At 40.7% G+C, this 24,540-nt stretch overlaps 1 protein-coding gene across 1 annotated transcript; it reads right to left on the bottom strand.

Moving 5' to 3' along the window:
- Positions 1–57: 57 nt before the first annotated feature.
- Positions 58–23,548, bottom strand: LOC139656667 (paired amphipathic helix protein Sin3a-like). The gene is made up of 21 exons (XM_071534269.1): positions 23,379–23,548; positions 19,353–19,575; positions 18,187–18,381; positions 17,845–17,951; positions 16,063–16,378; positions 15,291–15,542; positions 14,993–15,145; positions 14,551–14,706; positions 12,810–12,896; positions 12,488–12,606; positions 12,039–12,249; positions 11,817–11,933; positions 10,904–11,142; positions 10,559–10,742; positions 9,638–10,223; positions 9,209–9,378; positions 7,897–8,070; positions 7,341–7,433; positions 5,851–5,945; positions 3,284–3,491; positions 58–2,590 (listed from the first exon to the last, which is right to left on the bottom strand). Exons 2-21 carry the CDS (start codon positions 19,551–19,553, stop codon positions 2,372–2,374), a joined length of 3,882 nt encoding a protein of 1,293 aa, XP_071390370.1. The 5' UTR covers positions 19,554–19,575; positions 23,379–23,548; the 3' UTR covers positions 58–2,371.
- Positions 23,549–24,540: the final 992 nt, after the last annotated feature.

Below are 24,540 nucleotides of genomic sequence, written 5' to 3'. Positions count from 1 at the left end.
ACATGTAAACACGATGGTGGGAGTGAAAAAGGCAACGGTCCACTAAGTTTCAGTCTATTCAAAGGATAGTTTAATGCCAAACACCATACTACACTCATGTACAACATCATAAAAGTCAAGAGAAGACATGGCAAAGAGTAGACACATTAAATGGGGTACAAAGGCTGTCTTTATGTACAATCCAGCTCCCCGGTGCTTCCTGTAGTATTCCATATTAAACACGGTAAATATAAAAATAAAAACCCAAGTTATAAACTGTTCGAAGATTGTCTGTAGCTGGTTACATCACTGACAGTTGCCTTAATGGAGCTCCTTGAATATGTTGACAGATTAAATTTTGTAATGTAGCTTGTTGCCAAATTGTGCTCCCATGGCAAAATTTTCACCCGGTCACATAGTCCATGTATGACTCTGCTTTCATCCATACGGGCAAATTGTGTCTGTCCAGTTTTTTTAAGTCTGTTTTTCTTAAGTCTGGCAATGTTGAGCAAACTGTTGTGTTCTTATGTTAATTTCCATACTTTACCTGTAGGTTTGAACATAATGCCCAGTCACACAATGAACTGAGATTCAAAATGCACAGATGTTGGACAGATATGTCGGTCTTGAGCAGAGAAGGAAAGACATAGGATGTAGTGTGAGGTTTTCCTGCGTAACCCGATATCCTCAGATCAGAAACCAACATAGACTTTTGGTGTAATCTTACCGTCCGACCGTCTTGCCTACAACATCTACAGAGCCGATTCCAAATTTATCAAATCAACTGCTGAGGGGAAAACAGCAATAATAAATCATCCCTCTTTTAAAGGGAATATAACATTCACATTTGTATTTCAGCAAAAAATACAAACTGATAGCTTTGACATACTGTAGATTATTGCTTGCTTGTTTTCTTGATGCTAAAACTGTACATAAGTTGCATTGCTGACATTCACATATAGGCCTACTATACATCTGTCAGTGTAAAAAAACAAAAACAAACACAAATCAGGTACAGTTTTTATAGGTGATATACCGCGAGACCACCTCCACTACAGTTTTGATATATGGGTTTTCTATGACCAGCCTGTCCTCATACAGATTATAACCATTTGGTAAATGAAAGTTTACATACAAGAAAAACTGAGAGTACTGTTAAAACTTCAGTACTTTGAAAAATGGACATATACTTTCAAAAGCATAAATTGTTGCTTGGCTACATTCAATCATCTTAAAACCACAAGTGACACGGATGCCAAAGACTGAAGGTAGAAAGTAGGCGTAGAAGGGGAGACAGCACTGCCTTGAAACACGTATAAAATGGTCGTTTTCAAGAAAATGGAAAAGTTCTACTAAACAAAGACGTTAAGGACGACACACTCAACAGACCACAGAGGAAAAAGGGTCTCTAATCAACATCCTTTGGTAAAAACCGTAGTTAAAATGTTTGCATTTTCTTAATATACTTCTCTGCAACCTCTAGCTAAAGATTGATACTACGTTTGTTAATGTACGCTACACATCAATGAACATCTCTGATAAAAAAATCTATATAAACAAGATATTTACAGGAAGTGTTTGGGCAGTCAGAACTTATTGTACTTGATACACTGTAACTGGCATTGTATTGTTGCCAAGCATCTATCCAGCAGTTGCCAGAGATGTTGAATACATAGTGCACTATTGCCTTTATCACCAAAAAAGGAAAACATTCACAGGCTATACAATTTTACAGTTGGAAGCCGAAATAAGCTTCATGTCTTAGTACAAACATTTTCACAGAGATCACGGATCTGTACTAGTTCTTGCTACTCAAAGAGAAAAGCTGAGGTTGTGTTTTTTTTTTTTTTTTTACAAAGTAATGAAGTGGTCCTCAAAAACCAAATTCATTTACTGTCAACTAGGTGAGTGGTAGTCATGAAATGCTTAAATAGGCGTTTTGTTGCAAACTGTGAATTGCTCCAACGAGAAGATGCGACCCTCCTGCTCATAGAATCCATAAGGTAAGACTCTTCATGAGGATGCTCTCTCTGTATATTTATCTGCATTTAACATTCTCATCAGATTACTAAGACAGGTGGGTTTTTCCAATATAATGACTGCAATAGCTGTAAAATTTACTATTTCACACACCTCACAGACTTTGCAGTGCAGGCTTGAAAGTTAGCACATAGTTTCTGAATCAGTTCCGCCACATTTGCCAAAAGCGGCAAATTTACACCCCAAGAGTTGGTGGTTCGAGGACTGACAACCACCCAACATTTTGGCAATTGAATCCAGCAACGGCAGGTCTGAAAAATCCACATGTAGACATATTTTTAACTATCACTGGCAGTCTGTTGTGTGAAGATGTTCGCTGCCACTATTGATCTTTTGAGGAGAGAGACGCTGACTACAGTGTTCTGTACTTCACCCGGTACTTGTTGATGTTCAGGTAATGGAGGACCTCAGGGTTGAGAGTGGTCGTGCAAGACACCAGGCCCTCTCGTCCCTCTCCCATCAGCCACTTGCGGTTGTCAGCTGCCATGTCGCTGCTCACATGCTCCTTGGCCCAGGAGTCCAGCCAGGAGTGAAAGCGTCGGTGCAGGCGAGTGTTGACCCGCTGGTGGGACTGGAAGAGACACGAACAACAACACTGGGGTTGAGCTATTGTGATACCAGCTCAAAATCCAAGAAGAGAGTCACAAAATGTTTTATTAATAGTTTCAAGAATGCAACATACATGTAAATAGACCAAATCTGAGTGACTCACAACTTTACAAATTACAAGTTATGCCATTTTAAGATGCAAAATCCTGTGCTGTATATGACACACATATTGTCCGCTTAATCAAGTAGTGACAAGGAGAATTACATGAATAATTAGAAGGAGCATAAGCATCTGCCAACACTGAACAATTCTCCAACTTGCTGTTACACCCAAAGACATCATTCCTGTCGCTTAAATTTTAAGTTACATTTATTTCTTAGCCCTGCAAACATACCCTAAGGAATTGGAATCAAGCCTCTATCTCCTAGTTTCATAGTTATGACTAAAAAACGCTAATCATCTTACATTGGTAAAAGATCACCAAAATCGAATCAGTTTTTTGTCCCAAAGCCGATCTGTCCCACACATTTCATGGAAATCTGTTCATGTGTTTTTGAGATATCTTGCTGACAGACAAACTAATAGGCAAAAACATGGTGGAGGTGATAATACTTATACTAGTAATCCTACTACTACTAATACCGGTACTACTACTACTATTAATGCGAATAGCAGGCTACAGCTACAGACAATATGAAAGTGATCTGTGCTTACCTGATGAGCCCGTGTGAGCGCTGTATGCCTGTACATGTAGTCCTCTGATTTGCAGACGTACACCATCTTGTAAGAGTTGAGCTTGAACATGCACTCCATCTTTAGCTCTCCGTTGCCATCCTGCGACTTGTCAGAGGGGCCCTTGGTCATCCTCTCCTGTTGCAGCTGTTCCCAGCCTCTCTGGCACTTCCTTATCCTCCTCAAATTCCTGATGGCCAGAACAGACAGACTGCCATGAGTGCACTGGCTGACCTGAGAGAAATCTTGCCCTTTACCCCACACATCAAAAAAATTGCATCACGTTTACAGGGAAAGTTCGCACAAATTTCTAAATAAAATTGTCAAGTGTTTTATTTTCCCTTCAGCATATTATACAGCACTATTTCATGTTTGACAGTATGTATTGTGTATATTTTTGGTCTAAGTGATGTGGTCAGCCATAATACACACAAATCTTAACAAGCTGATTTGACAGTAATAACAGTATTGTAAAATTTGAGAGGACTGTCCCTTTAAACAAGTGTTTTTAAACCCATGCATAGCAACTCACCGAGTAACAGAATTAGATAGGGAGTCAAATCATTCGTGGGAAATGTGGATCTATAAGAGCAGCAGAGGCAGCAGTAGTAATATTTCTGTACAGTGCACTTCCGTCGCACATCCAGGTAGTGATTCTCTTGTTAAAAATTCTACATAATGCTTGGCAAACAAGATTTTGTTTAATTGGAATTGATCCAGATTTTGTGCAGGCGTTAAAAATGCAATTATTCACCCCGCTTGAATGAAAGTTTTAAATGTGTACTTACCACCGAGGGTACAGGTGAACGAGGACTGAAACCATGAAGCATATTTTTTGCATTCAGGGCTCCACTTAAAAGACATGACAGTGAGGCCAATTTCAAATAAAAATGCGAGAAACAACACTTTTTAATATTGCTGCCAGATGGGATACCAATCCAAAAATATGAGCTGAGAATACTTTGATGCGCACATACTTTCACTGACAATGTACAGAGTGTTATGATCATGCGATGAAGACCCAACATAACTGCAAAAGAAACTGCTGGATTTTCACTGCTGTTGAAGATTTTTGTGGAGAAGGGCCAAGTCTATTGACTTCTTGTGCTGCTGACCTCTCATAGATTTGATATGAGAAAAAAGAACGAGATGTGGGTGAGCCCACTGATAAATCATAGTCATGTACCAGATTTATGCAATGGGTTAAATAAGAGGAAACTGAGAGCAAGAGGCTTTTTTTTCTTGGGTCTTTTGAAAAGTCTATTGAAATGTTTATGGTAATGGACAGCCATCTCAAAAAAAATGTCAACAAGCACCAACAACCAAAGACAGACAGGCTTGATGTGCAACACTCATCTTGGGCTTTAAGACAGAGCGGACCCAACCACCCCTCCATGCATAGCTCTGAGGTGTCAGGAAAGAAATACACCAACATATGAACATACAATTCAGACCATCATTTTATTTACAAGCCCCACTCCTCTGTACAAGTGTTGCAGATAATGTGCTTGACCAGGATTTTGAAAGACTTATGAGCACTCATCTCGCAAACCTGTGGAAAAACCTCACCCACAACAAAAAGTTGCAACGGGAGTGCACTGTATCCACAGAAAATTATTACACACATAATATTGAGTATATTAAACACTCAAACAAATGGACATTTGAACATTTACAGTTGTAAACAGTGATTAAGTAAGTCACATACAGGACCTCTAATATGAATACAATCACAAACACAAGGCATGATAAGGTAGAAAAAGAAAACCATGACTTTACTGCATTCCTTTACTCTAACAAATTCACTCAGGTCCTACGCAAGAGCCCTAGTCTCTCAATCTCAGGTCAAAGCCACAGTAGAAAAATGACCAGTGACATAAAATGACAAAAGGCAGAACCCATTTGTTTTGCTTTCAGTTTATGCATTCAACCACTATTTGTTCTTAAGCTGTACAATGAAAAACATATTTGAAATGCAACACAATGTGAATAATCGAACCCAACTATTCAATAGCTATCTGCTAAGGTGAAAATCAAAAAGCATGATTAAGCCAATACTATTTAAAAAAACTTCATATTCATAAATAAAAGTCCCATTAAAAAGGAACTGAATCAATGCATAAATAAATTCCCCGTTTAAAAAGATGGCCATATAAAGTGCAATCTTCATGTGAGGCAGAGGTCAGAAACCGAAAAAGTCAAGTTCACAGCCAATGCGATTCTTTCCAGACAGGAGGGCAGTCAGGCACCGCAAGCATTTCACCTTAACTTTGGAGTTATTCTGGTAAATTACCTTTCCAAACCCTTGCCAATATTAATTTCTGTCCGTTACTAATAAGGCAGAGCTCTCAGGCCCAAAAGATCTGTGATTAGAGAGGGCCTCCTAAGTCGGGCTTGTGCAAAAGTGCCACTGGTTCTAGCTCTGAAAATGAGCCGTATTTGGCAGCTGGTTTGGCTTGTCAACAGTGGAATGGCTGCTTGGCTGACTAGAGCCTTAGGGCAGATGCTTAAGGTGTGCAGACAAGAGGGACACATGGCTGGGGCCTCACCTGGGGAGGAACACAGGCTTCTGGGCCAGATGCTCACGCAGCTCTGGGGATGCAGAATCTGAGTTCAGGTATCTGCCCACGTAGTCTGACCACCTCTGCGGGGAAAACAAATAAAACAAGTCAACATGTCGTCCGCAACGAATGATGCAGGAACCCTTTGGGAAAATCAGTAACAATACACATCATCCACCCCCTGAGTTTCATCAAAATCAGACTGGTAGTGTAGTAGTTGTAGCCTTTCAGATTTAGAAATTTTTGACCTTTAATTCTAGTGTCTCCATCAGGCCTTTCAGTATAATATTTCTAAATCAGACCAGTGGTGTCTGAGAAATAACATACAAGTTTAAAAAGTGTTTATGGTGGCGCTAATTCAGTTACATGCATAAAAAGAGAAGATTCTGATATACTAACCTGTGTGCACAAGCATTTTGCGTACAGAAATTAGGTCAACACTTGGCAGGAGACTTTTAGCACTTTTGACCCAGTTAATATGCATTTTCAGGAGTGACAGTGGTAGGGTGCCAAAATGGAGGTGGAGATTATAGAAATGGATCAATACCATCGATTTACTAAACCAAAATAGGAATCACTGAGCATGGTATTTCACACCCAAAGGAAGCGCGTCCTAACTTCTCACCCTGAGAAAGCTATGGCCGCTGTATTTTGTTAAAAGCCACAACAGGCAGAGAGGACAAATAATAAGTGAGAGGGTGCTCTACTTGAGAGTTGAAAAAAATTACATATTGGCCAGCATATTTCTAAGTTTTAGTAGTATTAATAATAATAATAATAATAATAATAATAATAATAATATTCATTTGCATTGACAAAACTCTATCTCCTGGCTTCAGGCTCAACTACAGTGTGGAATCACAGTCTGCTCTCTCACCTGTGCTGTCTGTTGCTATGAGAGCAATGCTACTGCATGTGGGGCTATGGTTGTGCCTCAGGTAATCTAACTGGAAAATTGTGACTGACTAGATTTGCATAAGTGGTCGTAATAAATCAGACTAACCTGGAGAAAGCTGTGCCAGTTAAGTTTTTTGTGCACAGTAGTAATTAGTGTGACTCTTAGTAAATACGGCCCTTTGATGTTTCATTTTTTTGTGTCAATCTGCCTTACAGTGTAGGAGTTAGACTCTTTCAAAGTTTGGGATTTTGACCTTTAATTATAGCGCCCCCATTAGGCCAATCTGTGTATTTTTTTAAACAGTGTAAAGAGGCATCATCCCTTCAAGTTCTGTCAAAATCAGACCAGTAGTGTCTGAGATATCACCTGAGTTATCATGTTTGATGGACGGATGGACACACTGTAGAATAAAGAAATATAGGAATGCAATATAATGTCTTAATGTAATGACACGGTGCAGTTGGTGACATTTACATAATGTCAACTGTCAGAGGATCTTCAACAGCAGAACACTTGAACCATGAAGACAACTTCCTCTGTGGACAATGTGAACCATACTTTAATACTAAAAGAGTCGTACCTCTGCCTCAGCTGGCTCGTCCGAGTTCTCCTCCTCTGTGTCCAGAAGCTCCATGGCCAGACTAACATTTCCTCTGCTCTTCACAAACATCAACTGGACAAAACAGAGGCAATGAGAGGCAGGAGTGTATCACAAATGCGTATAAGTGTAGTGTACAAAGTATAAATCGATATGAGTCTGCAATTAAATTCATTTTCCCTGCACATTTTATTTATTCACTTAATTGTTCAATAATGTTTCTGGTATATTGAGGAGCTGCTATCCTTAAAAGAATTACATTAGTGTGGGATTCAATTGAGAGTTTTAGGGTTGGATGTTGGCAGTATCAGCTATAAGCAGCTTCAATACAAACATATGTTAACATTGTTATTGGCCTTCAAAAATTCATAGTGGTTGAATCCTAGTCCAAAGAGGGAACTTCATCAAGAGTAAGTATGGGCGACAAGCTGCAGAGAAGGAGTGGTACAAAGGGGCGGCGTTGTTTGATCACACAAAATTGTACAATATTTATAAGCGAACATTGAAAAATACAATTCCATTGATGCATGTGGGGTACCTTGAAGCAGTTCTCATCAGACATCAGCTGCTCTGCTTTGCGCTGGTAGGTTCCTTCAACAGTGGCCCTGGATGCCTGGGTGGAGAGCGTGCCTCCGGTGGCCTTGTTGGCACTTTCACTCAGGTACAATTCCGTCACACGAACACAGACATCATCGCTCACAATGTGCTGGAGCTGTAAAACAAATGGGTTCAATATGATCAAACACAATCAACGCAGAAGCTACAGAGACTACCTCTCTGACCTCCTCCACCACCACACCCCTACCCGTCACCTCAGGTCCGCAGACGCTAACCTACTCCAAACCATCAGGACAAAGGACCGGACCTGGGGCGACAGGGCCTTCGCTGCAGCCGCCCCCTCCCTCTGGAACACCCTCCCCAGCCACATCCGAAAGGCCAACACTCTGTCATCTTTCAAAAAAGCCCTCAAAACCCACCTATTCACTCTTGCTTTTGACCTCTAATCTTCTTCTCCTCCCCCCTCCCCCGTTCCTCCCTATGTATACGTCCTTTCCTCATCTATTTCTATCTTTTATATATATCTCTATTAAATTTGTTTTATCCTGTGTTTGTAAAGCGTCTTTGAGCACCGAGAAAAGCGCTATATAAATGTCATGTATTATTATTACAGACGATAGCAGCATGGCTTGGTGGTGAGGGAGAATGCTCAGTAACTGGAAAGTCCTGAGACAAACAATAGATTTATAAATACTCTGCAATATGGCTTTGATCTCTTTCAAACAGAGAACTACACTTTGGCTACACTAACTGCAGCTAAGACGCATTAACTCTAGATTTGTTTGCAGAGAAAGCTGGATGTCGCCCATATTGACTCATTAGTCCCCCAAGTGCCAAAATACCTACTAAAAACTACAGTCTGCCAACCAGTAGACCTTTACAGTACTGAACTGAACGAGTTCAGAACTGAATTTTGACAAAGGCAAGGGAAAATGGATGCCGTGATTAATGAGTGGCTTGCTAATCGTGTAAAGTCTTGAGTATGCTAAATTTTAAAATTACACAAATAATTCATTTAAGCTCCATTATGTTTATTTCCACATTTAAATAAGGTTTTTCAATTTATTATGATTAAACTGTCATGTTGCATGCTGACTTTTTCATGTACTAATATATTTATGTATTTCATAGGTGGCAGACAGTCATTACACCTCTACCTGCTCGAAAGATGCCAAAAAGGCAGGACCTTTCTGGTGACATACACACATGCACATGACATCCAGTAGCTGGGTGCTCTAGAGTGTTTTTGTATGATGAATATCAAATCATGTTAAAAGCTTTGATGTACTGACCTGCCGTACAATACTCTGGATGAGCTTGTCCATGGTGAAGGCAATGTAGGCATGGATGGTGAACATTTCCCTCAAGGAGTCTTCGTACTGAGCCGGCTCCATGTTTCCGTCCAAAAGGTTGCGCACCATTTCCAGAAAGGCTGAGTAGTAGTCCTCCACATCAACATCCACTGCAAGGAAAATTGAATAGTAAGTATGATAAATATACAGTGAGCTTAGCACCTTATTATGTGCTTATCCTAGGCACATAATAAGGTGTACACTAAGGTTGTGTTTTAGGATCAATATCAATGTTGTTGGGGATTTGAGTACATTAATCGAGTACAATTACAGTAAAATTATGAAATCCAAGTAATAAAATATTGTCTAAACTTGACAGACTGGGGAAACAAAATTCACCAGTTTTATCTTCTAAATTTACAAACTTACTAGGCTCCTTCATCCTCAGTTGGATTGCTGGATTTTCATTCTTCTCCCGTTTGAGCCCCAACACTTCTCGTTCCCACTCTCGCTCGCGGGTGTCCTCCTCAATCTGCCTCTCCGCTTGACCATAAATACGCAGCAACCGTGAGCAGAGGATCTGGTGAAGACGGAGGAAGATATACCAGTAGTTGTTGACGTAGAATAGGTTATAGGCGTCATCTACGCCCCGCAGCTTCTGGGCCCCCGTGTTGCTGAAGAGGAGCTTGGACTTCGACGAGCTGTTGCCTGGCAGGCCGTTGTGCTTCTTGGTGCCATCTTGGTCCATCTCCATGTCCTCTTCCTCCTCCTCTTCTTCCTCTTCTTCCACATCGGAGAGCTCACCCCGCCGTGCAAACAGCATGTCAGGGACGAAGTGGTGGATGATCTGCTTGATCTTGTACTTGTCTTCTTTCTGGATGCCCACCTGTCTCTTGACATGGTGGATGATCAGGGCAGCGGCGTCCTCCAGGATCTGGCTGTCGTCATAGGTCAGGGTCATGTGTGGGCCGCTGGGTGGCGGTGTGGCAGTGTCCTCTGATGCCCGCTCCTGACGCTACAGGACACAACAAGTGTTAAATTAATCTGAAGCATTAAGCATTTCCCATTTTAAAGAAAATATCTTTCTGAAGTTTGAGAGCAACAAAGCACGAAAAGTGACAGGAGCTGCTGATTAAAGCCGCATTTACATCTTTAAAATAAATGTAACTATGTTGCAGCATGCCGTTAATCCTTGCAAAAGCACCATCAATCAGAATTAACCAAAAAAGATCTCATATGTTTTGTCTTTTGGTGTTGGTGCAACCATTTTTAGGGTTTAGATTACATACTGAGCCTTTACATCGTCCTTATTTTGATATACTGTATATCAATGTCCATGTGTTTCCTTACCTCATCATACAGCATCTCAATTTCATTGAGCAAGGTCTTTGAGCGAAACACTTTGGTGTCATTCTGCTTGAAGTTGATGCCTTGGTGGTCGAGCGACTTCAGGTAATACTTCTCATTCTGCTCCCGCCAGATTTTATTGAAGCCTCTCTGGGCTTCTCTCCACTCGTCCTCTTTCATTTTTAATCTGAAAACGGTGACAAAAAAGGTGCAGCACAACCTTTAGTGGCACTAAATGAAACAACAAAATTTACTAATTCTCAAACCCCAAACTACAGAATCAACAGCAAGATAAGCCAAGACCTGTGACAAGTAAGCAAGTAAGAAATCCTAACTATCCTAACTAACCTCTTCAGCACTATGGGGACGGACACAGCCGGGTTCCTCTTGAGCCCGTCGATGATGTCCTGGGCCTTGTCCCCGTATATCCTCTGGATGGCCTTGCGGTGAATGACCTCGGAGCAGCCGCCCATCGTGTTGTCCAGCCTGAAGCGCAACTGCTCCTCGGCAGACATGCGAGAAAGCCTCCGCTGCACCGTCTCCAGGGCTCGTATTGTGGCCAGGTTGGTTTCCAGGACAACATCCAGCTAAAGGGATTGAAATCACAACAGAGTTATCTTTCCCTGAAATCAGTTCTGTCAAATTGGGATGTCATTGGTTATAAAATAATAGGATAATTTTAAGTTTGTGCCGATTGTCTATGTTGCCCCTCTCCTTTACATCCTCCTGCTAGTCTCTGCACACAGTCAACATAGTTGGAGATATCAGCCATTTGCTGTCATTCATTCTTGTACAACTATGAAAAACAACTTCCACAGCGTTAAAAAATTGCCTATTTAATTGTAAACATGAAACTGTCATTTGTTTTTGTCAAACTTTCTGTTTCATCATCACTACATTGTGCCCGAGTTGAGTGTTTTCAAAATCAATGGTTGCATTATGTTACACTCTGCTTATCGTCGATCACCTGACACCCACAGGGTAAAAACAGACGTCTCTGCCAGGAAATAATCCCTCAAAACATCGTTTTACAAACTTTACTGTCACATCCATGCATTCTTATTTTGGGTGTTAGCTGGGACGGCAGTTAATTTACAGCAAGCTTTGACACCATAACGTTTGTATTTTAAAAACGATGAACAAAGAATAAATGCTAAAAAATAGAATTTATATACAGCATATATTGCAAAATGATTGGGGCAAATGTATACTATCAATGCATGTTCTCATAACCATAAATAAACAGTATAGTATTTCTCACCTCAAAGCGCTCATCCTCACATCTATAAATGTGCTCCTCATACTGAGTCTTCTTGGAGCTGACGAATGTAGAATCCTCCGACCATGATGGAAATGACACCCAAGTGTCATTCAGAACCTGCAACAGTCCATGATCTTGTTAGAAAGTTACCTTTGTTTAATAGACAAATAAGTATTTTATGATAGGAAGACCTTTCATAGGCAGAAAGAAGTGATGACTCACCTCTTTGCACAGTGGGGTTCTCCCTGTGCACTTGGGCTGCTGGTAGCTCTTGGGCAGTGCTCTGTAGCTGGACCCCAGCCTCTTGCAGGAAGCGTAGTCGATCTCCATGGCGATGCCCTCCATGGCGCGCTCCTTGGGGAAACTTTCCACGTGGCTGGACTCTCGGTAGCCCAGGAAGTTCTTGAACCATGTAAAGAGCTCTGGGAATTTTCTGTGAATCATATCAAAATGTATGCAAAATACACAGTTAAACTGCAACTAGGGCTCAGTGCTTGACAGATATTTTGAACAAAAACACTGTTGGCTGATATTTGCCAATTTACGTTGCAATATCAGCACTGGCTCATATCCACAGACATTGGTGACTTTTGATCATAAATCTATTAACTAAGTATCAACAGTGATGTTTTCTAATGTAGAAAAAGATGTGTCTACAAGTGTGAGCTCACCCAAGGAACGGGATGACCAACTGCACCAGTTCAGCACGCGAAATGACTTCCTGGTTGAAGATGAGCAGACACCGTAAGAAGTTGTCATACGCCTCGGAGCTCCGGAGGGCTTTCTTCACCTGTTACAAAAGGTTTCAATAATGACAACAGAAAGTTATGGTCTGGTAGTTTCCATTCCGTATGATTAATCTCTAGATGATTTTATCATCATAACGCTACATCGTTCTTATAACCATCAATCTTCCTTTTATTATTACAATAAAATAATAATTACATTAAATTACAATTAAATAATAATAATAATAATAATAATACTACTGACCTTTTCAAAGAACAAAGTTTCAGTGCCAGTGCTGTGTTTGCCGACGTCAGCCATGGCATGATCCTTCCCCAACATCTTGGGCTTCTTCTGCAAGGGTGAAAAAGGACAAAAAATGCCTGTGTTTATTGTTTGTGTTAAATAATTTTTTATATATAAATGACCCAGCAAAATTATGATTATTATAGGCTCTTGCATTTAGTTAGAAATCAGAAAAAAATCAAAAATGTATTCCTATATGTTGAAAACGAAAAAAGTTCTAATATGAGAAAATATTTTAACATTCAGAAGTTTGCGTAGCGTAACATAAGTGTCATATCAAGACATTTCATTGGTGTATTGTAGCCTCCTTCCTATTTTGGGATTTTCTAAGCGTTGCAGGTTAACATTGTTCCTTGTGTGTAGAGATGCACCGATTGATCGGCCGGTGACCGGAATCGGCCGGTTTTCAGCTGATCGGCCATGTCCGGTGACCAGCAGATCAGTCTCATATATCCGATTCTGTGCCGGTCAAATTTAAGACAACGGTAAAAACTCCACTGTAATAGTCCATACATCCATACTGATCTCCGTTGCAGCGCGTCCCATCTGCTCTCTCCGCCGCTGTCTTCTCCACCATGCTCACGGGCCGCATTGATCCACCTGATCCGGCCGAAAAACCCGTTCACCGGGCACCCGGTGACCAATCAGCGTCGTGACCCCCGCCGAAATCTTGGTCGGATCACCGGGAACAAATCAGCGCCAAGCTAACAGCCTTGGCCGGCAACATGCAGCCGGGAGCGTCGGCCGATGCGACGAAACAACCTCACTCTGTGTGTCTCTCTCTCCGCCGACAGAACAGAGGGCTGTCAGGTGGACTGAGCTCGCGCATATGCATGGAAATAAAAGAAAGAGAAACGAGCTACCTCCCGATCTCAGCGGAGTCAAAACAAAAAGTCATTTTTTTTCACCACAAGATGGCACTATGACTCTTTAAATCTCCATTACATTGGGCTGGGCTCCATGGATAACCTTTTGATGTAAATAAATGACATTAGGTGTTATATAGGTGTTATAGGTTGTTATATAGATCTGTTGCACCAGTTTTCTTTTGGGAAAGTATAAAGTGGGATATACTGCAATTCATTTTCATTTGAATTTTATTTGTATAAAAAAGCTCTGTCCAGTAACCTGGAGCACTTTTTTATTTTGAGATTTGTTTGAGTGAGAGTGAGAGAAGGTCCTGTACCCTGGTGCAGTTTTGGAGAAAATGTAAGTTATTAATAGTCAATGTTTTATTATGAACATCTAATTGAATTTTAATTTTCCATTAAAGAAAAGTTACAAAAATGTTTGTGTATGCTGTCAATTATAGTTCTTAGAAAGAAAATCGGAATCGGCCAAAATCGGAATCGGCAGGTCAGACTTTTAAAAAAATCGGAAATCGGAATCGGCCAAGAAAATTGCAATCGGTGCATCTCTACTCGTGTGTACAAAATGCTTCATGACCCCCAATTATTGACTGAAATGTATTGGTTTTTGAAATGTGTGGTGTTTTAGAGATAAGATGTTTTTGCAGCACACAATTTGGAGCTGGAAATGGAAAATGTTTATACACATCCCAAGTGAGAAGTCTAAGCAGAAACCTTATAGTACTCAGTATAAAATAAATTTTGACTTTTGTCAGGTTTAATATGGCAGACAAAAACCCAGTACACAAGCAGCTGTAGGCATCCTGACAGTCAGCATGAAGAGCGGTTTATACCTTGACAGGCGGTGTGGCTCCCACTCCAGAGGGTCTCCTGATTGGCAGCCCATTTTGGTTCAGCCTCTGCTTGTTGTTCAGCAAGGGTCTCTTCACTGTGCCGCCGTGATCGTTACGCACCGACTCTGCCCTGTCTGCCGTAGTCTTGGTCAGCAGCTGAGAACAGTGTTACACACCATCATTTCAGCAGTTAGATAAGATGAAACTTTAATGATCCCTACAGGGAAATTAGGTTGTTGCAACGGCAAATAGGATACATCAAAGAAAAATAGAATAGATATAAGAATATAGAAAATGCGGGAAATATAGACACACATGTGGCAATAACGCCAAAACGACAGTTCAGTTTCCACAGCCAAGTGAAATCATTTAATAAAGAGGTGATTTAGTCTGTGTTGAAATGGGTCATGTCTCATGTCCAGTGTGTTGACTGGACACTCACCACTGAGCTGTTGGCATCTGGCAGGAACTGTCCAAACTCTGACAGCAGGTCTTCCTGGTTCTTGAAGAGCCGTGCCACCTGAGCATAGACCTCCTGCTCTGTCAGGGCCGGGGTGTAGTTGCCCCCTGCCTCTTTAGCATTTCGCTGCTCCTTCTAGAAAGATGACAGTAAGAAAGAAGTGGTGAATCTAATGCTTTGTGCATCCTACTTCCTCGTCTGCACCAGTTAGAAAAAGATATCATCATGGTGGGTACTTGTCAAACCCTGAATACATTTTTATTGGTGTGTGTTCCCTTACCTGGTAGGTGTGCAGGATCTCCAAGAAGGCTTTGTAGATGTCCGGCTGGCCCTGGAAGCGGTTCTTGATCTTGTTGACGTAGTTTATTGCGTGGTTAAACTCCACAGGCTGGTTGTTCTGGAGAGGCGGCCCACCAGAGGGCGTGCTGCTCACTGGAGTGTGGGACTGGACCGAAGGGGAGCGGGGTGAGGCGTACGACGGGATTGACGGGTTGGGCTGGCTGGTGGGGGTCAGGGCTGGAGACTGCATTGGCTGTTGGGAACAAAAGAGAGTGCAGAGCCATAAATTCTGGTGCACAGGTGACGACTGGACTGAATGCTTAAATTAGTCTATTAGAGATTCAATTTGTTCCGTAATACATAAAGAATATCTCAAAAAAATCTAAAAATTAAGCCTACTTCAAGAATTTGCTCAACAAAGAATTCTATTGATACCAACAGTCCAAAACTATACGCAAGTATTTCTGTAATAATAATTATAATAATAATAATAATAATATACTTTATTTATATAGCACTTTTGAAAACCAAGTTACAAAGTGCTTTATAACAAGTCATTAAAACAAGATAAAAGGACTTAAAAATAGAAAATAACACAATCTAAAAGAAGGATCACAATGAAATGGAACACAATAAATACTAAAAAGAAATAACAAAAATTAAAATTAAAATAAGTTAAACACTAAGAAAAGACCTTTACATAAAATATTCTATAGGAAGCAGGCCCAATACATTTTCTTGCACAGTAGTCACAGTAACAGACCAGCTCCTACCTTGCTGGTTTTAGCTGGTGTAGGCTGGGTGGGCATGGGTGGGGCAGTGGTGGTGTGCGGGCCGGCCTGCGGCAGACTCTGGTGCTGGTGGTGGCTGGCAGGCTGGCTGGACGCTCCGCTCACGGGGATGTTCTGGACAGAGATGCCGTGAGGCGTGATGTAGTGAATCTGACCCGGCGTGGTCACGTTCACCAGATCGTTGGTCTGCACCTCGATCTTGTAGCCTGGTGGCAGGAAAGTGTTGAACCCCATAATGAGGTCTGGATGGCCCTTGAAGAGCTGGGACACACGGCTGATCACTCCTGGGGTGTCTATGCTGTGGTGAGAGAGTCACTGAGTCAGTATCTGATTCATCGTCAACCGGTTGGTCCATGTTCTACAGCAAGGCTCGAAACTAAGGACGTCCCGGGACCATAAAATTTTTTATTTGGGACACTCAGAATTGATTTTTTATTTTCATTCATTTATAATTTTTTTTGCCCTTGGTGGTGAACCTGTGGTCTGCTGTTGTTAAGACGACTAACAATGTATCATAAATGCTGAGTGACACTAGGGTTGTCGTGGTGGGCGGTGTTATCCCACACCGGGAACACCATTATTTTGTAATTAATAATATAAAAGCACATATTCAGAGCTTCCATGATGAAGTTATGCTACTAAATGATAAACAGACATAGTAACAACATACTGATCACTAATGTGACGGTGGTTGTTGGCGGGGGGTTCATTTCAATAGGATGAATTGTCCTTACCTACAGTGACAGCAGTGTCCAGTAGAATCCAATAGTAACCAGGGGCAACATGCCAGTCTTTGCACTGCACTCATGTTAACTCTCTGAGTGTTAGGCAGTTTGACACATCTCCAATTAAAAAGTGTTACTGTTTACAAATACCGTTACAAACACATGAGTTTGGCGCAAATTGTAGAATTTTAAGTTTCACCTTTATTTTTGTGACTGACTTTGATAGCGCTTAGACCCTCTAGTGGCAAACGATGGTATAACCAGTATGACCAGGGTTGAGGAGGGAAGCACCACCTGTGTAAAAATGGCACCACCGTGACCCTAACCCTTTTGCGCCGCATTTTTATGCCTGCACAATTTAATATAATGTAATGTAATAATGTAATGTATAAGGATAATGTAAAATCTAATATATATTTTGGGACGGTCAATGTGTACTTTGGGACTGTTAAAAATAGGTCCCGGGACAGTTTTGGGACAGTGGTGAAAAAAGTTAGTTTCGAGCCCTGCTAAAGCAAACACTAACGTGGTAAATTTCAAAGCAGAAAAAAGTAGAAAGAAGTGCGTACACATCCAAAAAACTTACAACAGGTGCTGGATCAAGGGATCAAGAGAAAGAGGTAAAATCTACACACTGAACTGAAAGCTCCCAATAAGTTTAATATCATGGCAACGTGTCGATCTCACATAGATCTTTGTCAGGCACAAGTAACACAGGCAAATGAGTATTACATATAAACAATTACATATACCAAACAATTATATATATAAAACAATAATAGATAATGAGCCTACATCAGTATTAAGGGATAGTACATCATGAAAATAGAGTGCCCAATTCTGATGATATACTATCCCTGAATACTGATGTAGGCTCATTAAATATTACTGGAATACATTTCAAAGCAGCCAGCAGATATTGTTCTGCTATAAGTTATATGTGGCGGAAAAACTAGACCACACAACTTGACACACATAAACTCTATGTTTGATTTTCTCCAGATGTTGAGGAAAAAAGGGCAGTAAAATTAAAACTGACCTCTGCGACTTGAACTCTTTCATGATGTCAAGGAAGTCGTTATAAACTTGAGGCTGGTTCCCAAACTGCAGCTTCACTTGATCCAGATAGGACAAGGCATCTTCAACCTACAAAATAAAGTCACTCAGTGAGAAAACATTTTTGCCCCATTTCTAGGTGAGAATTAGACAGTCTGTATCCATTGAAAGCAGCATCAAACATAAACTTAGCAAGCTAAGTAGTTGCAAGTGAATAGTTGCAAGTTAAAATTCAGATTTGGGCATTTTTTGTATATTAACCCACTTGGCTGGTATTAAATTTGCTTTGGTGTATATACGTTTATATATGTTAATGGAGAGGCACCTTCAGTCGCTGAAACTGCTGCTGTCCTTGGGTTGAAGTCATGGGTGTGGGTGGATGAACGTGACTTTGGACCACTGCAGGCCCCTGGGGCTGGACTGCTGGGCTGTGTGAGTGGGGCCCGACATGAGGCGCAGAGCTATTATTATGTCCATGTACGTGTCCGTGTCCACTGGAGCTCTGAGGCATTGTGGGTACCTTTTAGGAGGAAACATAGTGGCATTTAAGATCTAAAAACATTAAGGATAACCGCTCCTCAGAATGGCTACAAATGGCATTTCCAAATTAGCAATAAATGAAGCAGTCTTTTTTTTCATAGTCTTAAAATCAATAGTCAAGCACAGTTTCTGAAATTAACTCATGGGCATGGCTCACCTGCCAAGGGATGGTAAACTAAAAAAATAAATTGCCAAAAATATGTTTTACTGGCCAAAATAATGAATATACATTTTTCATAGAAATATGTCACCCTATCCAATTACAATGCAATTTTGTGTATGGAATCAGGTCCTGTTTGTGTGGATTTTGAGTGTTAATTTAAAACTTGCTCACTCACTAGGGCTGGGCGATATGGACAAAATCAAATATCACAATATTTTTGACCAAATACCTCAATATTGATATTGCGACAATATTGTAGGGATGACTACTGGTGCTTTCACAAAATATTTACACAATGACATTTTTGATAAATAATCATCAGTAATGTGGATATAATGACTAAGTGGGTAAAGGCAAATAATAGAACAGCTAGAACAGCTAGTCTGGTAAGTTCAGAAAATTACATCACTTTACTGTAATGCAGCCTTTAAAACCAGGAAAAGACAACACTTGTGCCATATCACGATATTATGATATCCAAAATCTAAGACGATATCTAGTCTCATATCACGATATCGCTATAATATCGATATATTGCCCAGCCCTATCACTCACTTAGCCTATACAATGGATCTTTTTTTGTCTTCGTCTCCCTTTTTCTTCCTTTTGATGGCCTCCATCTTGCTCGCCAGATGGGAATAACATAACTTTAACATAACTTTAAGCTAACATTAGGTATAGACGCTACCGTTTTGTGTCGAGCCAGCTTAGCAGGAAGCCAATCAAACATGCAGCGCCATTGTTTTACTCTGATTTGATGTAAGCCAACTACATTCATCACAGCGTACCTGGTAGCCCTGTGGGATGGAGTACTGGATGCCGGTGGAGGGCTGCATGTTGTCTGCGACCGCCTCTATCACGGTAGGGGCCGGGGCCGGGGCGAGGACACGGTGCTGGAAGCTCTCTGCAGTACCTGGAACTGGGAGACGACGTGATTGCTGCTGCTGGGATGCAAATATTGGTTCCTGGTCCTCCACACGCCTCTTCATTGTATACTCATACTCAACAGGGCTAGAGAGGACAAGCACAGTTGGACAATTAACAGGGTCCCAAAGTAATGCTGGACTTTATTTAGTCTGTGAACCCTAACAAACATAAATAGTTTCAAGCATTTTTCAAGAGTCAACAGACAGTTTACTCTCCAAAATGTTTCGTTTGGACTAAGAGAGGGACAGAATTAGGTTAGGACCACAGAACTTGAATTGGACTTATAAACAATAACAAGACAGAAGAGAGTGCTACATTTGGCTGTATAATCAAAAGTCAAAATCTTCAGTAGAAGGTGCTCTTTGGTGTGAATCAAAGAAGCAAAACAAAATCCAAAGCTTAAAAAGCCTTTATTCAATTGTTGAAAAATGTAATTGTTTGAAGCTTTGTGTGGAAGGCCAATGTCGAAACGCAGTGGAGAATTACAAGGTTTTAACCTGTCCTTTGAAAAAGCCAATGGAATAAAATTCAGTCCCAAGTTATTTTCTTTATGTATGTTTAATTGCTGCCGTCTTGGCCAAGCCTCTCTTGCAAAAGAGATTTTAAATCTCAATGAAACTTTACTTGGTTAAATAATGGTTAAATTATATACTTTTTTAATTAATGTAGCACCAGAGAAATTATTTTTACTGTCACTCAGCTTTCCTTGTAATTGCCAAAGCAACAATATTCTGTACATTTATGTGCTTGGTTACAGGTTACAACCCACTCCAACCCTGACAACAAACTGCTTCAAGAAGCTAATTCCACAATCCAAGAGAATTGGATGAAATTATATTTTATAAGAAAATACAAAGCAAAATGCAAACTCAAACACAGCCAACGATGGCCATGTCATCTTATTACTATGACTGTGTGTGTTGCTTCATTTGTCAGATCTTGCGTAGCTAGACTCTTTTCCACATTTTTTTGCCTCAGTTTATCCCTGTGGTATCTAAGAAAGAGCTAACCAAGAACCAAACGCCACAGCCAACTGAGGAAGCACAATGAGACTCAATGTGCAGACCTAGAAATGTAACCATGACAAAGCTAGTGTCGTAAAATATGTTCCAGCGGAAAATATAAGATGGCCTATCAAAAATTAATAATAATAATAAACTTTATTTAGGCTATATAGCACACAAACCAAAGTTACAAAGTGCTTAAAGAAGAACATCAAACTGACTATATTGTTTATGGGTTTTCCCAAATCCAAATTAAATGAAAAATAAAAAATAAAAACAGAGGTGCATAGCTTGTTTCATGTTCCACAACATGAGGATTTCCCTTCCAAAGCCATCAATGTTCCCCACAGAAATCTATGGCTCCCTCTTGTGGTACTTTAAAAATATCACTTAATCTGCAAAATAATGCTCAAGGCAAGACAGATGACACATTTCAAATCAAATTCATTTCCACAACGTCACTGATAACTTGTGAAAATCAACAAGCCTGGTTGTGATTACTCCATGAATAAACAAACAGGGACCTCCGATGACAGATTTGAGTAAAGAGTAAAAAGAATGATGTAGCCTAGGTTTAGTCTGAATACTTTACAAGCAACTGCAACAGACAAAAGCTTGGGAGCATAGTTTTAATAAAACCAATGTTTTTATCAGCTTCAGCAGACATTATGTTTACAAGGCAATGTATACCCACATGACAACTAGCAATACCACAGCAAACTGTACAGTAACACAATGTTTGTGATGACCACTGATATAGTAAATAAAGTATATAAACTATGACCGAGTTGGTAATCATCATAAGACAAACAACCACGTAAACAAATATCAGTGGGAATGTTACAGTAGTTGGCCAGACCCCTTAACACTCCAATGCAAATTAGCGAGTTAATGACCTCAGTTAAAATTCTTATATTTGCCTTTAATATATAGGCAAGGTAGTATTTGGGATTTTAAGTGTTACTGTCAAAATTAAATAATGTACTGTTTAAAAACCAGCCATTACACCATAATTTACTGGCAGCCTGCTGTCTTGGACCAAGCCAGCTGTGTCGGACTCTTGTGTTAATACATTACTTCTGATTGGTGGAGCTGCCTTCAGGCTCTTTTGACACTTGTACCCCTAATGCCAACAAATGTGGCAGGAACACGCTACAGTAGAATTAATCCAAGAACACAGAAGTGATTAAAACTGACTTTGTGTACAAACCAAGCCCGAATCTACAGTATTTCTTATGTATAATTAGTGTGCAGGGCAGAGAAGCGTGTCTATGGCGGTTGGTTAGGGACTGTCAACTAAGTAACATGCATAGATGTACAATAAGTACAAGATTCAATGGTACGTGAACTGTACACTCAGACTCAGAATGTTTTAATGAATAAAATGTGAAGTATAACACATACAAGTGACTGACTGGATCAGCCCATTTGTTTCCCTGCCGTCTGATCTTGTTATTAGTTATTGCTGTAACGATTTGTTATCGTTATTATTTTTTTTTTTTTTTACAATTTTATATGATTTGGTTTCGCTGAAGGAAAGGGGTCCAGACATCACAACTATCCGCTACTTTTCGGTTTGTTATTTGAAAAAAAAAAGTACATTTTTCGGAAAAAATGTAACTTATTGACGTTCCCTAACCAACCGTCATATAATTTGCTCAGCAGAGACATTGTGCTTCGCTGCCCTGCACCACCAATTTCGGAAAACATAGAGGCTGAATATGCGCTCTTGGCTCGCTGGAATCGTAAAATCCGAATGTCTGTCGAATATCAAACCGTCAAACTGTTTTTACCGAAATGCGAAATAAATACGACAGACAGTAATATCTAGCTAACTGACGCTTAAAAAAGGCTAACATTAGCTAGCTGCCAGCCAACACTGAAACGTTACAGGCAAACAGGCAGTGTCTCGTTGTAGCCCAGCCTCATCCCCTCCCCCTCTCTTCTAAACACCGAGCTTAACGCCATCCGTTTTCAGTGAGCTAACTGCTCGGTTGTCCGACAGCTGACGTTGGCTTTCGTCCGCGCCCGAAGTTATGTGGCAAGCAAGCTAAGCTACAAGCAGACCAGAGGCTAAACAAAAAACCCGTCAGCGTGCCGTGTGTCACCATCGGGTCATCGCTGACCTTAATCAACGGAACTCTTACTGATTATTAGAAAGATCCAAATGAGCTGGACACTGCTGGCACTGGTATTACAAGGGAGACGTCGAAAAGCAGCCATACTTTCACACAGCTGGCTAAGCGTTAAGACAGCCTCTGCCCAGTTTGGAAGATGTAGTTAATTAACGTTACATGTTGAGTGGTTACTGCTATGGCATGGAGACTGAGATGAAGAACGCTAGCTAACCCGCTCAGCTAACGCTAGCTACCACATAACGTCGCGTTAAATATCGTTGTAACTATGTGAGTAGTGCGATAGAGAAAATACTTCTGTCAGCCAGCTGCCAAGCAAACACACAGCTAACGTTATGCTAACACTAACATTTACCGCGCAACAATTCAGCGACACACGTAATACAATTAAACTCAACTAACAGCAAAAATGTATAATGTCAGGTCAGTCTCTGCTTAGCGTTAGCCTCTTGGCTAGCTAATCATGGTCGCCGCTGTTAGCTGGCTAGCCTCACTTGGAAATGCTAGCTTGACTAACTTACTGACGTTGCAAGCTAACGTAGCCACTACTCATATTTCATAAGTTATTTGCTGGAGGACGAAAACACACGCAAATGTTAAGCCGTCGCAGAAACGTGGCCAATGTTAGCCCGCTAGTTGTCTGTTCGGCAAGGTTATGTAGCTAACTAAATGCTATCTTAGCACAACAACCAACCCCCATCATTACTGGCTAGGTAACGTTAACGCTAGCTAACACTAGTTAACTTACCTCGCAAGACTGCGACCAGCAACAACTTGACACACCGAAGTGATGGAGCCAAGATCAATAAACTGTCGCTCTTACATTCACTTGACTGTATCAAAATATGAAGTTCGGTAAAGTAGTCTCAAATGGAAATGTCAAAAATGAATTGCCCGTACTGGCTAAGTCGCTAACAACAATCTATGAAGCGGTGTTCCTTGAACATAGAGGCGTGGTTCTGATGAAGGCGGGCTAGTCTCCTCCCAAGCTGAATTACGATTGGTCAGTCATCTAGAATGAAAACAAATACAATATAGAGGTCTTTGGTCGGGTTATGGTCTCATATAGAACCTCCTTGGTCTCACCAAGTGCAGAATTTGTCTGCACCACAGCTTACATGTTGCTCTTTTGGCACATTTTCGGGTGGATTTTTATCATTTCACATAGATTTTTTTTATTTTTTAAGTCCCTCAAAGACGATTTAAAAAAAAAAGTATTATTAATAAGTAAAACAACATGCTGGCTCTCACCCTTAATAGCATAACAGATAACTACATCAGATCCTGTGAATTGATAAATGTCAATACTAGATTTATTCAGTGGCTGTTGTGAATAGGGCAACTGACAACTATGGAAAAACCATGTGACAACTTGTAAAGACAACTGACATGAAGGAATTAGACCCCACCAGGGCTGTCAGGGGCTAGAAATCCATGGCAGCCATATTCAAGGCTGGCTCAGCATGTTGGTTACATTCTCAAAAGCTTTGCAAAGCCAAAATAAAGAATACCCCTTGTGTCTGCGAGAGCGGGTGGAAGATGTCTCACAGGGCAGAAATAAAGCTCGACCACTCGATTTGAGGCAAGTGACTTGGGGAGAGTGCAAGTCCAGAGAACTAGCCCATTGGACAAGTGAGATTTTCAGACCATAAAACCACTTAGAAATTCCATGAATCAACATTTAGTCAAGGTGTTACAGAGGCAACGGTGAGTTTGAGCCAGTTGCCTGCATGTTGTCTCTGCAGTTCCTCCAGCTTAAAATCCAAGATATTGGTGTCCAGAGATAGTTGAGTGGATTAGCTCAGAGTTTGTTTCCCCACTGGCTGAGGATCAAATCTAACCACAACTTTCTCTCTTCTGTCTCCCCTAATCTGTCCCCCTTGCTAATTTCCTGCTGTCTAAATGATGAC

Source organism: Centroberyx affinis, unplaced genomic scaffold (genome assembly GCF_046629955.1).
Source record: "Centroberyx affinis isolate AG114_WGS23_722 - 3 ecotype Tasmania unplaced genomic scaffold, CSIRO-AGI_Caff_v1 ptg002510l_1, whole genome shotgun sequence".
Taxonomy (NCBI): Eukaryota; Metazoa; Chordata; class Actinopteri; order Beryciformes; family Berycidae; genus Centroberyx; species Centroberyx affinis.
This window is presented reverse-complemented; position numbering and strand designations above follow the sequence as displayed.

Bases quoted from the DNA above. Each gene is read 5' to 3' on its own strand.
- LOC139656667 (XM_071534269.1), bottom strand. From the start codon at position 19,553: ATGAAGAGGCGTGTGGAGGACCAGGAACCAATATTTGCATCCCAGCAG. The intron at 12,897-14,550 runs GTATAAACCGCT...TCACCCTTGCAG, and splicing joins GAGCCACACCGCCTGTCAAG to AAGAAGCCCAAGATGTTGGG. The intron at 2,591-3,283 runs GTAAGCACAGAT...TGTCTCTTCCAG, and splicing joins CGCTCACACGGGCTCATCAG to TCCCACCAGCGGGTCAACAC.